The sequence below is a fragment of the Phyllostomus discolor genome, chromosome 3, assembly GCF_004126475.2.
Source record: "Phyllostomus discolor isolate MPI-MPIP mPhyDis1 chromosome 3, mPhyDis1.pri.v3, whole genome shotgun sequence".
In the NCBI taxonomy this organism is placed as follows: Eukaryota; Metazoa; Chordata; class Mammalia; order Chiroptera; family Phyllostomidae; genus Phyllostomus; species Phyllostomus discolor.
In genome coordinates this window covers 125492428-125506889 of record NC_040905.2, presented here as the reverse complement: position 1 = coordinate 125506889, position 14462 = coordinate 125492428, and the positions used below count along the sequence as shown (strand labels likewise).

At 39.8% G+C, this 14462-nt stretch overlaps 1 protein-coding gene across 1 annotated transcript in view; it reads left to right on the top strand.

The window, feature by feature from the left end:
• The window catches only part of REXO5 (RNA exonuclease 5), a 32703-nt gene extending 19844 nt beyond the window's left edge, over positions 1–12859 (top strand). Inside the window, 12 exon segments of the mRNA XM_036020101.1 lie at positions 92–208; positions 3290–3394; positions 5570–5652; positions 6973–7141; positions 8467–8568; positions 9088–9195; positions 10461–10565; positions 11083–11218; positions 11221–11298; positions 11498–11652; positions 11654–11683; positions 12653–12859. Coding sequence (XP_035875994.1) covers positions 92–208; positions 3290–3394; positions 5570–5652; positions 6973–7141; positions 8467–8568; positions 9088–9195; positions 10461–10565; positions 11083–11218; positions 11221–11298; positions 11498–11652; positions 11654–11683; positions 12653–12859 — 1395 coding nt within the window.
• The last annotated feature ends 1603 nt before the right edge of the window (positions 12860–14462 follow it).

Here is a 14462-nt window from a genome sequence, read left to right as displayed (position 1 = left end):
AGCTGACAATGAAATGAAAGTTCAGGTCTTTGACAGTATTTTAACTGCTTTCAAGCATTTTTGTTTAAAAAAAACTGTTATGTATTTGCAGAAATTCTGCTTGCCTTCTCCATCATCTGATTTTCTAGCTGATATCACTGGACTGCAAAAGAAACAAACAAATGGGGATCTATCCAGGACAATGAAAGGTATGGCTGTGAGTCTGGTTTGATGATTTACTCATTCTGAAAGATATTAGGGATATGCTTGTAAGTAGGTTTATCAGTCATTTTGATTCTTGCAAGCAACAAAACTCAGTTCTAACTAACTTGAGCAGAAATCAGTTTTTTAAAGGAAAAAATGGGTAAGTATCCAGGGAGATTAGACAGCAGAAATCTTGGCTAGCATTTAATGCCTTAAAAAAATCTGGTTATGTTAGATAGTTAAGGCTTTCCCTGGATACTGTTGTCATTGGATTCTTATACATTACTGTGAATAATTTATAAACTGTCACTGGGCCTTGGTATCTACAGGTGTACAGAAGAGAAGGAGGATCTTGCCTTTGACTAATATAAGGGATACCTGCTATTACTCACGGTGGGGAATAAACAGGAGGTTTAGATGCTGGCCAGTTAAAAGATAAAATATCGATGATAGCAGTGTTTTTCAATCAGTGGGTTGTGTTCCACAAGCAAAGTATAGCTAACCTGTTATGGGGAGGAAAGGAGGTGAGTGATGGAATAGGATAGAGCTTATCAGAGTTCATTACACATAGTAAGTTAAGCATAAGTTCAGTGATGCCTTTTTTGTGTTCTACTCAAGGGACATGGAAAAGGGGTGAGAAATAACCAGTGATTCCTTCCCATCTCCAGGACTGTGCTTCCTATTATCCTCTATCTCAAAGGCATCTATAATTTCCTACACTTCCATTATTCTTCTCTGGCAGATGCTCAAATCTGACTTGCAGTTGTGTTTGATTGAACCTGAGTTGTATTATAAACATTTTTGAGTACCGAATTTTGTCGTATATAATGCACTCCTGTGTATAGTGCGTGCCCACGTTTTAGTACTGCCCAGGTATAATGCACATCCTTAGTACTACTCACATATAATGCGCATCCTTATTTTTCCCTCAAAAATTTGGGCAAGAAAGTTCATATTATACATGGCAAAATATGGTAAATCACAAAGTAGTCTTATGACATTTCAAAGATCATGTAAAAATGTTGAGTTGTAAAACAAAATAGATAATCAGGAAAAAGAAATTTGATATGACTGAAGAATACAGATTTTGGGGATGCTTGGATGGGGGCAGGGATGGATTAAGACAAGGGAATGGTGAGAGATGAAGCTTGAGAGGTAGGTTAGAACTTTGTTCTGTGGGCTCTAAATGCCATGTGAAGGGCTTTAGAGTTTATTCTATAGGCACTGAGGAGTCAGGGTTATGGCTACTTCTCTGTCCTCTTAAAGATTTTGCTTTGTTTTCCCATCCTAAATGTCAGAGTTCTCAAGGTATAGTCTAGCACTCTGATCTTCCTTGAATTCAACCTTTCCTTTGGAATCATCTGTTCTTTCCAAGTTTACCTATTACTCTTCAATGGATATTTTTTTTAATATATTTTATTGATTATGCTATTACAGTTGTCCCATTTCCCCACTTCTCTCCCCTCCACCCTGTACTCCCCTCCCACCCACATTTCCCCCTTTAGTACATGTCCACGTGTCATACTTATGAGTTCTTTAGTTTCTACATTTCCCGTACTATTCTTGCCCACCCCCTATCTATTTTCAACCTACATTCTATGCTACTTATTCTCTATACCTTTTCCCTGTCTCTCCTCCTCCCACCCCGCTGCTGCTAACCCTCCATGTGCCCTCCATTTCTGTGGTTCTGTTCCTGTTCTAATTGTTTACTTCGTTTCTTTTGGTTTTGCTTTAGGTGTGGTTGTTGATATTTGTGAGTTTGCTGTCCTTTTACTATACATGTCTTTTCTTTATCTTCTTTTCTTAGATAAGTCCCTTTAGCATTTCATAAAATAAGGGCTTGGTGATGATGAACTCCTTTAACTTGACCTTATCTGAGAAGCACTTTGTCTGCCCTTCCATTCTAAATGAGAGCTTTGCTGGATAGAGCAATCTGGGATGTAGGTCCTTGTCTTTCATGACTTGGAATATTTCTTTCCAGCCCCTTCTTGCCTGTAAGGTCTCTTTGGAGAAATCAGCTGACAGTCTGATGGGAACTCCTTTGTAGGTGACTGTCCCCTTACCTCTTGCTGCTTCTAGGATTCTCTCCTTCGTTTTTACCTTGGCTAATGTAATTATGATGTGCCTTGGTGTGTTTCTTCTTGGGTCCAACTTCCTTGGGGCTCTCTGAGCTTCTTGGATTTCTTGGAAGACTGTTCCCTTTGCCAGATTGGGGAAGTTCTCCTTTATTATCTGTTCAAATACGTGCTCAATCTGTTGCTTTTCCCCTTCCGATTCTGGTACCCCTATAATTCGGATATTGGAACGTTTAAAGGTGTCTTGGATGCTCTTAATCTTTTCCTCAATTTTTTGAATTCTTATTTCATCATGCTTTCCTGCTTGGTTGATTCTATCTTCCTTCTGGTCCACTGTATTGTTTTGAGACTCATATTCCTTCCTTTCACTATTGGCTCTCCTCCGCGTGTCTTCCTGCATCTGTTTTATGGTACTCTGCATTCTTTCATCTAAATTTCGTCCAAAATCCACCAGTTCCGTGAGCTTTCTGATCACCAGTGTTTTGAACTGCGCATCTGATAGATTGGCTAATTCTTGGTCGCTCAAAAGGATGAGTCCTGGGGGACTGATCTGCTCTGTTGAAAACATAATTTTTTTTTTCCCCCCGTCTCTCCTTTTTTTTTCCGGTCTGGTTGCTCTTGTTACGGTGGGGGGCGGACAACATATGTATTTTTAAGGGTTTACAAAAAATAACCAAGAAAGAATTTAAGTACATATAGACACTCATATACAAATAGAAAATTTCTGGAATGCAACTTTGAACAATGGTTACATCTAAGAAATGAGACAAAAGGAGCAAAGAGTGAGTAAGAGATTTTTTATAAGGTAGCCCTTTGTCCAGAAGATATGCTGTGGACAAAGTCATTTCTGATTATTCTACATCCTCAGTACCTCTTTCAGGTCCTGGCACTTAGGAATAAAGAAATCTTGATTGCTGTGATACACCTCTGATTATTAGAATACTGAAATTTTACATGTAACCAGAATATTTGAGGTGGTTGAAAGAACCTATTATTAGAAAGTACTCCCAGGTATGTCAATTTTATGATTTTCAAGGAAGGATATACAGAGTCCAGATAGACGTGGTCATGATGCCACAGATGCTAAAACAACCCTTGAATTGGCCCAGTATTTCCTTAAGTATAGCTCAAAAAGGGTTAGCATCTTTGACATGTGTGTTTGCTTTTCTTAAAACAGATAGTCACAGACTACCATCTTCTTTTGTTACCCTTCTTTACAGAAACGGGAGTGTAATTCAAACTGAGCCTGTATGCGAAATGAAGACCTGTATCACTAGCATAATGTAGTGGTGAAGTGTGTGTAGTCTCTGAAGTCTGTTTTTAAATATAGGCTTTACTGTGTCCACCTATGTGATCTAGGTCAATCTCTCTGAATAAGTTCAGTTTCTAGATCTATAAAATGGGAACACACTTCTCTGGGACACTGTCAAGGGTAAATGAGATACTGTGTATAAAAGCTGTTAGCACAAATCCTTGAATACTATATTAAGCACCATAATGTGTATGGTCATTGTAGCTGATGCTAATACTTGTAATATAAAAATCTATGTAGATTTTTGCTCTTGCGGTTGGCGGGGGAGCATACCTTTTTTGGCAGCAGTGCAGTGGATGTAGATTAGAGCAGCACACAAAGGAGACTTTTGAAGAGGACATACTTTCTAGTTGACCTTGTTGTAACTCATTCTAATATATTAGATTGTCCCATTGCATGAAAGCTTCTGTTATGATTCCATGATGAAATAAATTGTAGTCTATGCAGGATAATAACCAGAAGAGTGTTTTGTGTCATGGTGATAGAAAGACATTCTAAAATATATATTGGGCATGTAAATAACAATAGCCACCATTCACTGAGATGTTACTAAGTATACTATTTTAAAATGCTCTGTACCTGTGATCTTATCTGTACTGCAGCCGGATGAGTTAACTTTTATTATCACCTCAATTTTATATATGAGCATCCAAGGGTTTTGAAAGGTTAGATAACTTATCTTGGGTACCACAGCTTATCAGAAGTGGAGCCAGGGTGCAAACCCTGGCTTTGCTCTACATTAGGGGTTAGCAGACTTTCTAACTCCTATGAAGATCAGATAGTAAATATTTTAGGCTTTATATATAGGTCATACTGTCTCTATCACAGCTAGTCAACATATGTCAATGAATGGGCACAGCTGTGTTCCAGTGAAACTTTATTTTCCAAAAAGCAGTCATTGGGTTGAACTTCATATAATGACTGGAATACGACAGCCCCTGCTCTAAACCACATCAGAGATTTTAAAATTTCTGGCCTCAGGACTTACTTACCTGTAGAGGGCTTTTGTTCATGTGGACAACATCTGTCAACATTTACCATTTAGAAATTAAATATGAGGGAAAATAGTCTTAATATTTATTAATTTGCTTAAAATATCAAAAAGTTATGCTAACAAAAAATTTTTGAGAAAAACATTTTCAAAAAAATTAGTGTGAAAAGTATCATTTCACATATTTTACAAATCTCTTCCATGTATAGCTTAATAGGAAATAAGTTACTTTATTGTGTTGTGTAGTTACAGAAGAGAGTACTTAATGAACTTTTGAAAGGGTCTCTGGAACCCCCAGTTCTCAAACCACACTTTGAGAACCATTGTGTTGTAGTATGCTGTCACTTGATTCCAGTGAAAATTGTATCTCACTGGGGTAAAACCTAAAGAAATCTGAATTAATCTGACTTTAGTTAATAACATATCAATAGTAGTTCATTAATTGTCAAATGCAGTATATTAATATAAGAGACTAATCATAGTTGAAAATGGGAAGCCTGTATTGTCTTTGTGATTTTTCTGTTAATCTGATTCTAAATAAAAAGTTTATCTCACTCTCAACATTACTTCTCACAAGTTGTCTCCCACTGCATGAAAGTAGACTAAACTAGAATAGACTTTATGGTTTTGTAATAACCCAATAAAAAGTCTTTTTTTTTATGTTGCTGCAAAAGTCATTCTTTTATCATTTCTAAACATTGCATGTTTGCAGAGGAGTAAATTTTAAGTGACTAAGGAATGAATGATGAGCCAGAATTGCCATCCCTTTTCACTTAGCACTACTTGGCTGGTTTCCATATTCATGTGGCAACAGCAACAGCTGGTAACAGATTGCCATTCTGTCTAAGCCATCAGAAACTACCTGGTAACTAGCCTGGGACTATGGTAATGGCAAAGCCAATGTCAACAGAAGCAGGGAACACCACTTCAGTGGCTTTTTCTTGGAATTTTTAACCTCAGATGCTTTTCAAGACATTAGATGATCTTTACCACTTTATCTTCTTCAAGATTGCAGAACTAAATCTGGAGGCACTAGCTAGTCACCAAGAGCTGCAAGCAGCAGACCAGGAGCTGAGCAGTACACAGGAGCAGTTCAGCAGCCAAGCACATGGTAATATTTTTCATTTCCAAACAGGACAAAAGACAAATGGGGAGTACATTGGAGTATTGTTTTCTCCTTTGAGTCTGTTGAGAAATGTCTACCAATACTGTAACATTCTTCCATCACAAAAATCATGCAGGGGAAAATACCACCTTCTGGTCTTAGCATGACTTCCTTTGTAACAAAGCAAGACACTGAAATACATTGAAATAAGTAGCTTTAGGGGAGACGGGCATTTGGCTAGTGGGCATTTGGATTAGAAGACAGAAGTGTATGAAAGTCATTTACAGCATTGATGTATTGTTTAGCTTGAGGGGAAAACAACATAGGCTCAGAAGAGGTTTGTCTCTACCATAATACATAAATCAGATCCTTAGAAGCCTGTGCTTTGATACAGAGCTTTGAGTATATTTCTTGTTCATCCTTTTGTTGTTCAAAGATTTTCCTTATTTACTTTTTTATTTTTAAACATTTTATTTATTTATTTTTTAGAGAGGGGATGGAAAGGAGAAAGAGGGAAAAGAAACATCAGCGTGTGGTTGCCTCTCATGTGCCCCCTACTGGGGACCTGGCCTGCAATCCAGGCATGTGCCTTGATTGGGAATCAAACGGGTGATCCTTTGGTTTGCAGGCGGGCACTCAATGCACTGAGCCACACCAGCCAGGGCTCCTTACTTACTTTTTAGAGAGGGAAAGAGAGAGAAAAAGAAAGGGAAAGAAACATCAATGTAGAAGAGATACATTGATCAGTTGCCTATCACACAGCCCAAACTGGGGAGCCCGACCTAAAACCCAGGCATGTGCCCTGACTGGGAAATCAAACTGAGGACCTTTTGGTTCATAGGCCAGCACTTAATCCACTGAGCCACACCAGCCAGGACATTGTTCATCCTTCTGCTTACATATAGAGCAGGGGTGTCAAACTCCTTTTCATTGGGGGCCACATTAGCCTCAAGGTTGCCTTCAAAGGGCTGAATGTAATTTTAGGACTGTATAAATGTAACTACTCCTTAACTAGGGGCAAGGAGCTCAGTGCTGCAGCTGAGTAGAAACAAGGTGCTGGCCCAGATAAAACAAGGTGGAGGGCTGGATTTGGTCCATGGGCCTTGTGTTTGCCACCAGTGATACAGAGCAATATTGTCCAATATAACTTCTACAGTGGCGGGAATGTGCTGTACCTGTGCTGTTCAGTAAGTTCTACACATTGTGTCTAGTACCTGTGACTAATGCAAGTGAGGAACTGACTTTTTATTTCATTTTAATTTAAATACATACATGTTGCTATTAGTGTGAGTCTATAGAGAAATAGACTAGGGAATTTGGGGAAACTGTTGTTCTTATCTTGACCTCTTTGCAGTGTTCTAGAACGCTTGGAGTCAGTGGGTCAGAAGCTCCTTTTCTTGACCCAGGAGGAATGTACTAGTGAACTTTCTTCTGCCAGAAACTGTCAAACTATTAAGTGCCTTTCAAATAAGGAGGTGAGTGACCTGCTGTCTCTTTGAAGGTTGCATTGTGAGCAGAGGGGAATGTAGCCCTTTGTAACTCATTCAAGTGACAAGCTTTTTTTTTTTTTCATCAGCAACCCTGGCTACTATTAGCAGATCGGGCTTTTGTCTCATATCTTGAATGGAGAACTTTTCATCCCAGTTACCCCACAGGAGCAGAACTCTCAGTTGCCAGTATCTGCTTCCAGAGCCTAGCAGGCCTATGGCTTTGGCCTTGTACACCATTTCGAATTTTTGTTGTTTCTGGCTCTTGGAGATGTTTATCATGGTTTTTAACCTGACTTCATGTTTTGTTTTCTCTTTTACTTTATGTATCATTGCTATATGTGTAAAGCAGAAGGGATACATCAAAACATGAACTTATTTTCTCTGGGTTTTGCTAGGTTGGGTGGGGGAGGGGCGTGCAAAGCACCACAAATTTTCTTATTCCTTTGGATGGAGTCTCTCCTTGATTTGATGTTGGTCTGGATGCTCTAGCTTCTCACTTGGTCTCTGGAGTTCTGACAAAGGTATACTGGTCTATGTATTGTTAACTCCATGTCTGTGGGAGAGTGAGGACTTGAAAACTTCCTTGTACACCATCTTGCTGTCACACTTTTTTTTTTTAAGTGTTGTTTCTTTTAAGAATGAAGTTGTGGTACTGGGAAGAATTAAGAGTTTATAATGCCCTTTGGAAGGCTTGGCATTCATCTTATACATTCTTCAGCGAGATCCTTCATTTTCTACCTTATTTCCTTTTTTCTCTTTCACTGCAGTTTCTCCAAGGGGCTATTACTACCTCTTCTCTGTATATTATTCTTCCCAGTAGCACTGCTTCTGAGGCTACCAAGTCTCTTCCCTGTGTCAAATCCTGACCTGTTTTCATTACTTGTATTTTTTCTTTCTGGGGGTGATTCTGTGCTTCATCTGAGCCTTCCTTGCTCTTGTTTTATTTTTTCCAAAGTTTTTTAAGCCTTTTTCTCTTTGCTGTTTTTGCTCACAGGCTTGCAACACTGTGGGATGGTGGGAGCTCTGTTGGAGTTGAACTTATTTCTTTCCTTAGAGAAAACCAGAAGGTTATAATCATCTCTGTTTCTTACTAATGCTAAAGGTCACAATGTGATTTTATTTATTCTCTTTACTGATTATATGGTTTTTCTAGGAGGCTGTGTGGTATCACCATTTTCTTCCAGACCTTGAAGTCAGCCCTATATTGCTTTTTAACATGGGTAAAAAGGTAAACATTGTTTGTATTATTGTGACGAGCTGTAGGAGAACACTAGATTTCTGCCTCACCCAAGCTGTGCTGTCCTCTGAAGGTTCTTGAGCAGGCCAGAGTGGAAATCCTGTTTCTCTTCAGCCTCGTCCAGTTCTCTTTTGAACCCTTTTCACCCACCCTTACTGAGGAGATGAACAAAAGGGTGAGTTGAACAAAATGATTCTACTAGATGTGTTACATAATGACTTATAATCTCCCCTTGTTAAGGAAAGTAACACATACTTTATGAAGTTTGCTGTGTATTTCTCCAGATATTTTGTATGTGTATTTTAACATTTTAGAAAATACACTTTTATAAAAATGGGATTCAGACCATGTATATCCTGTTTTACAACTTGATTTTTTTCATTTAACAATGTACCTTGTACATTTTTCCATGTCAGTACATAATCTTATTTCCCTTTTTCAATGACTTTATAGTATTCTGTTGTATAATAGACCTATTTATTTTCATCATTTGTGCTATATAAATGTTTGCTATTCCAAATAATCCTGTAGTGATATAATGCTTATATATAGGTCCTTGCAAATTTGCCAGGTATTTGTGTTGAGAAATTCCTTAAAGTGGAATTATCCCATGTTTTGACTTACGGCTTCTTTAGAGTTGACTGAATTCTTATTCCACATCTTCCTCCTCACTGTATTCTGTTGTTTCTTGTAGAAGAGGCTCAAGTGGACAGAGATATCAACTGTCTGTGCTGGGCCATTTAGCAAAAAATGCAATCTTGGGGCTCTGAAGAGGCTGTTTAAGAGCTTTGGCCCAGTCCTGGTCAATGATTTTTGTTCCTCAGTCTGACCTTCTCAATTAGTGCTAGAAATTCAGGTGCCAGGTGGGGCCATTGTGATGTGATCTGATTGTCACCAACTGGAGTGTGAGCCATGCTCTGTCGGAGGGCAGTAGTTCAGTTGTTGACTCACAAGAATATGGACCCACTAATGACAGAGCTTCTGAGTTTTTTGTTTTGTTTTGAGAATTGAGAAACCTGTCAATTTCTATAGGTTGGCTCCAATTTTCTTAAATATCATGTGAGCCAGAGAAAAAATAATGGCTGCTGGTTGAATGTAGCCTATGGACTTCCTGCTTGTGACCTCAGCTTTAAATGGTAAAATGCCCTTTCAAAATAAGCAGTAATTTCCATGTCTTGGGAAATCTCTGTAGGACTTGGCTACAAAGGTGGCTCATAGCTAGATAAAGATACGGGAAAAACATTATGGCAGGGCTTTTGTTATTGTTATTGTTAATTCACCAGTCTCTTGAAGTAAGTTTTGTTCATTGGTCTATTATTTACATTAAAACCCTATAAACCCTTTTACTTTTTAAAAAATTATTCTTGTGTATGTTTTAAAAAATTCATACTATTTAAAAGGACTCATTCCATCTTCATAGTCTTAGCAGGAAGTCAGTAAAGACTGAAGGATGGGAAGGGTATGTTTTAGGATTAACTTCTTCCTATGAGTCTTTTTTTGTAAAATATACATAAATTTGTTTTAACCATTTTTAAGTGTACAATTTAGTGCTACCAAATACATTTTCTTCAGAACTTATTCATCATGCCAATCTGAAACTCTGTAACTGTTAACTCCCCAGTCTTCTCTCCCCGAGACCTGGTAACCACTATTCTACTTTCTGTCTCTATGAATTTGACTACTCTGTGTACATCATGTAAGTGGATTCATACAATATTTGTCTTTTTATGTTTGGTTATTTCACTTAGTACGTATGTTTTCAAGGTTCATCCATGCTAAAGCATGTGTCAGAATTCCATTCCTTTTCAAGCCTATTATTCCATTTTATGACTATGCCACATTTTGTTTATCCTTTCATCCATTGATGAATTGTTTCTACCTTTTGGCTATTCTGAATAATGCTGCTATGAACACTGGTGTACAAATATCTGTGAGACCCCGATTTCAGTCACTGTCTAGCCTAACACAGCAAGGAAATCCTTTCTGGTGACTTTGGCCACTGTAGCTTAACCCCCTTTCCAGCCCCTTCTTTGGCAGGGAAGGGGCTAGCCTGGAGAACAAAGGAAGGAAATCTTGCTTTTCCTGCAGCCACATTTCTCCGAAGTCCTGGAGGCTGCCCAGTTGGCCACTGAGTCCTTGAACGGCACTCTGGTAGAAGATAACTTTATCAAGGTAGGGTGGCCAGAGAGGGCAAAAAGCAGCACTGTCACTCAGCCCTGGCCTAGTACAGCCTCTGTTTACAGTTATTTCAGAGAGCTTTTGTTTTTGTCAAAATCAGCCTGGACTACATGGGGTCTTCCTTGTACTCATTATCACTACTTGGAGCCCATATTATTTATTCACGGTGTTTTTTTGTGGTTGTCTTTTCCTTTAGCTTTCAGGGGATCAAATGGTGGTATTTTGAAGTTTCTTATGTGAGTAAATAGAAGTCTATCAGGTAGAAGGCAGGAAACTGATTTCCACTGCCAGGTGGTGAGGGTGAGAAAAAGGAGATAGTGTGTTACACAAAATATTTACATTTATGTATTACCTATTAAATCTCTACTGTAGTCAGTCCTGTTAGGCAGTTATCAGTAGCCTCCTCACACAGATGAGGAAACCACAGAATTAAGTTACTTGCTAATATATAACAAGCCTGGGGTTTGAAGTGGTGATTTTCCACCATTATTGCCATCTTTTACTTGGTTAGATGCAGGGGCCTGTGATGGAGCTCACCCTTGATTGTGACACCCTTGTGGAGGAGCTAGAACGAGATTCTGAGAACTGAGGTACCACATATCTCTCTGGAGTGACTGAAACCTTCCAAGAACATCTGTTGCACAGTCCAACATCTTTTTTGGCCTAGAAGCTGTGATCTTGCCTAAAGATCTTAAAAGTGGACAGAGAAAAAAATACTGTTTCCTGAGTAAGTACTGGGGGTCTAATAGGGATGGTAATAACATGAGGTCAGAGAAAAAAAATGTTCCCCAGTAAGCCCTCCTGGACTAGACAAGGTCAACAGATATTCATTCTGTCCCTTTTCCTCGACCCTGGTTGTGTTCTATCCTGGTGAACAGGTTGGTTTTATGGCCCTTCTTAACAGAAGGGAGTATTCTTGGTTTCAGAATTTAAAACTTTTGGCAGTGCCCAGAGGGCCCGCAACATTCTCATAGGCAATGACTTGAAGCTCAAAGGCAGGCACACCCTCACCCCCCTGCACCTCCACACATGGCTTCAGGACTTACCTCCTGAAGCAAGGCCCCCAGGACTTCGAGTCATACCCACCCCCCTCAAAACAGCAGATCTTGCAGGTGAGTGGAGGGGTATATCCTGGGGTCAGGGAAAGGTTTACTTGGTTTACTGGCTGTGCACATTGACCTACCGATGTTTTTGGAAATTAGGAGAGTCCTGCTCAAGTGACACTTTAGCCTTCAGTCTTTTGTTACTCCCCTGGCACTAGTCTTAACTTCACTCTCTAGCTTCTTCCAGCCCTGGGTACATCATTTTTTTCTCCATGATCTCCCATATGTTTGCCCTCTCCAATATGTGCTAAAATCATTTTTTTTTTTGTACTCCAGGTTGCTCTCCCAGGAACTTTGAGGGACTTAAATACAAGGCTAGAGAGCTGGACAAGTCTTTCATGATCTAGGGTTTCCCAGAATGTGGTACATACACAAAATGACTTTTGGTGGTCATAGATGGACTTTTTTTCACTTTTATAGTTATGAACTTGTTCATCAACATTCACTAAAATATACAACCACCACACTGAATGTGTAATTTCATGGACAGTATTATTTAGTTAATATTAAGGGAGAAAGTGACTGTTAAGAAAAACCATTACAGGGAGACACAAACAGAAGTATCTAGGTGGAAAGTGAATGGCTACAGTTTGGGAACCCCTGTCCTTGTCTAACCTCCTACACTTAGCAGATGAGAAATAGAGGTCAGCTGGTGAGTGACTGCCCCAGGTCACAGTTACTTAATGGTAGAGGCTAGACTAGAGCTCTCATTAGTGCTACAGTTCCCCTAACTCAGGGCCCTGGAAGGCCCATCAGAAGGGAAGAACAGCAGCTGTCATCATAATCTGACTTGATGGGCTGGGGATGCTAGGGTGGACAGGGAGCCCTAAAATGTGTGTTCCAGCCTCAGCCTGAGGATTTACCCACAGCCTCTCATGGGACCCCATAGCCCTAGAACCTGAGAAAGAATGTTGCATCCCCTCTGACAGTAAGCAGAGGGTACTCTGGCTGAGTACCAACACTTGGCTTTGATCCTAGACTCTGAAGGTGGACCACCCAAAGACAGCAGCCTGGCACTGGGGCCAGAAGATAGGGAAGCTCTACCATAGCCTGAGCTCAGGCACCCTCTGCCTCATCCTGCTGCCAGGAACCAAGAGGTATGGACTGAAGAGTTGTTCCTTCATGATTTGGACCCCTGGACTCCTTAGAGAAAGGCCTTTTGTTGATGTCCAGGCATGTAAATGAGGACTTACATGAATCATCTCTTAATTTTCAGTTCTTAGAGATAGTTATTGTAGTTCCATTTTCAGATAAATACTCTTATTGGTCCCTCAAGGACACAACTTATCCCAGTTTAAAGGCAGAAGTCTTAGGTCCTCCAACCTCTTTGGAACAAGGGGTAGCTGCCTAACTCCACTTGAATAAAACTGGTCAGTAAGTTCTAGAGCAAGGCCCAGATTTAGATGTGATTGGGTTGCCTTTCCTATATGAGAGGAGTGTATTCCTGCCTTCCCCACCCTCTCTTCTTCTCACCCCATGCCACCTGTTAATTTCTGGTAGGACATGTCTTGCTGATTTTAAACTTGAGGAAAAGTAGATCAAGACTAAGGGTCCAGTCCTAGCCCTATCACCTATTGCCTCTGACAAGTGGCCATTTTCCCACTTTGGGTCTCAATTTCCCTTTGGTAAAGTAAGGGATTTGAGGTAAAGCAGTGATTTACAACCCTTTTAACTACAAAACCCTTCCTTTAAAAAAAATGTGTTAAATCCTAAAGCATAAACACAGGCAGTTGGAATGAATGAAAGGATGGATAAATGAGTCTAAAGTCCCTTAAAATTCTGACATCCAAGGTCCCAGATGACAGAACATAAATGCCTCAAGCCTTGAAGCCTGGATGAGAAATTAATTTCCTATCCTAAAATCCTGTAACATGCATCTCAGGACCACTAATTTGATAGGCTGTATGCTGAGCAGCCTGAAAGAACTGCTGTCTCTGAGAAACAGAATCAAGCATTAGGTATTTAGATTAAAAAAAAAATCTTAGACTGATATACTTTAAACAGGCTTGTGGGGAGCCTAACAACAGGAGGTTAAAAAAAAAAGTGACCCAAAGTTGCCAGCAAAGCATTTTGGTTGAGAACACAGACTGGGGGAAGAGAGACTTGCCCTGACCTAGCTTGTCAGGTCCAGCATATGGGGCTAGGGGTAGAATAGGAGTCTGATCTTCATGTTCCCCATGGTATAGTGGACAGGCAAGAGAGAGCGATGGCTTTCTTCTTCTGGAAGTAGACAAGATATTCTGCAGGGGGTAAGGGCTTGAAGGAGGGAGCGTCACAGTCAGGGAGCAAAAATGCTTAGGTTCTGACTCAAACAAAGGTCTTTTGATAAGTCAAGAGAAAAATCTGGAAATAGCAAATCATGTAGTAAGGAAACCCTCTGATATCTGTATTATATTGAGGAAGTCCAGCAGCGGGAGCATGCACTCCCCCAAACTATAAGGTCACTCTAGGCCTCATCTATGCAGCTATCTCCAAGGTGTCAGCAGATACCCTTGGAAAAGTATCAGAGTGACTCAGGAGGGACCTGCAAAAAGAATGCTGGGAACCTGACTCAGCTCTTCATCCTTATATTTCTATTAGCTGCTAAAATTAGTACTGAAAATACTGGTAATTGCTGTAATTCATCAAACTCTTAGTGTCAGGTACCATGCTAAATGCTTTGACATGCATGTTTGGCTAAGTTTGTTGAATATCCCTATTTAACAAGTGGAGAAAAGGGCTCAGATGAAATAACTTGCCTAATGCCATGCCTATTGCAAGTGCACACTTAGGGCTTGAACCGCAATGG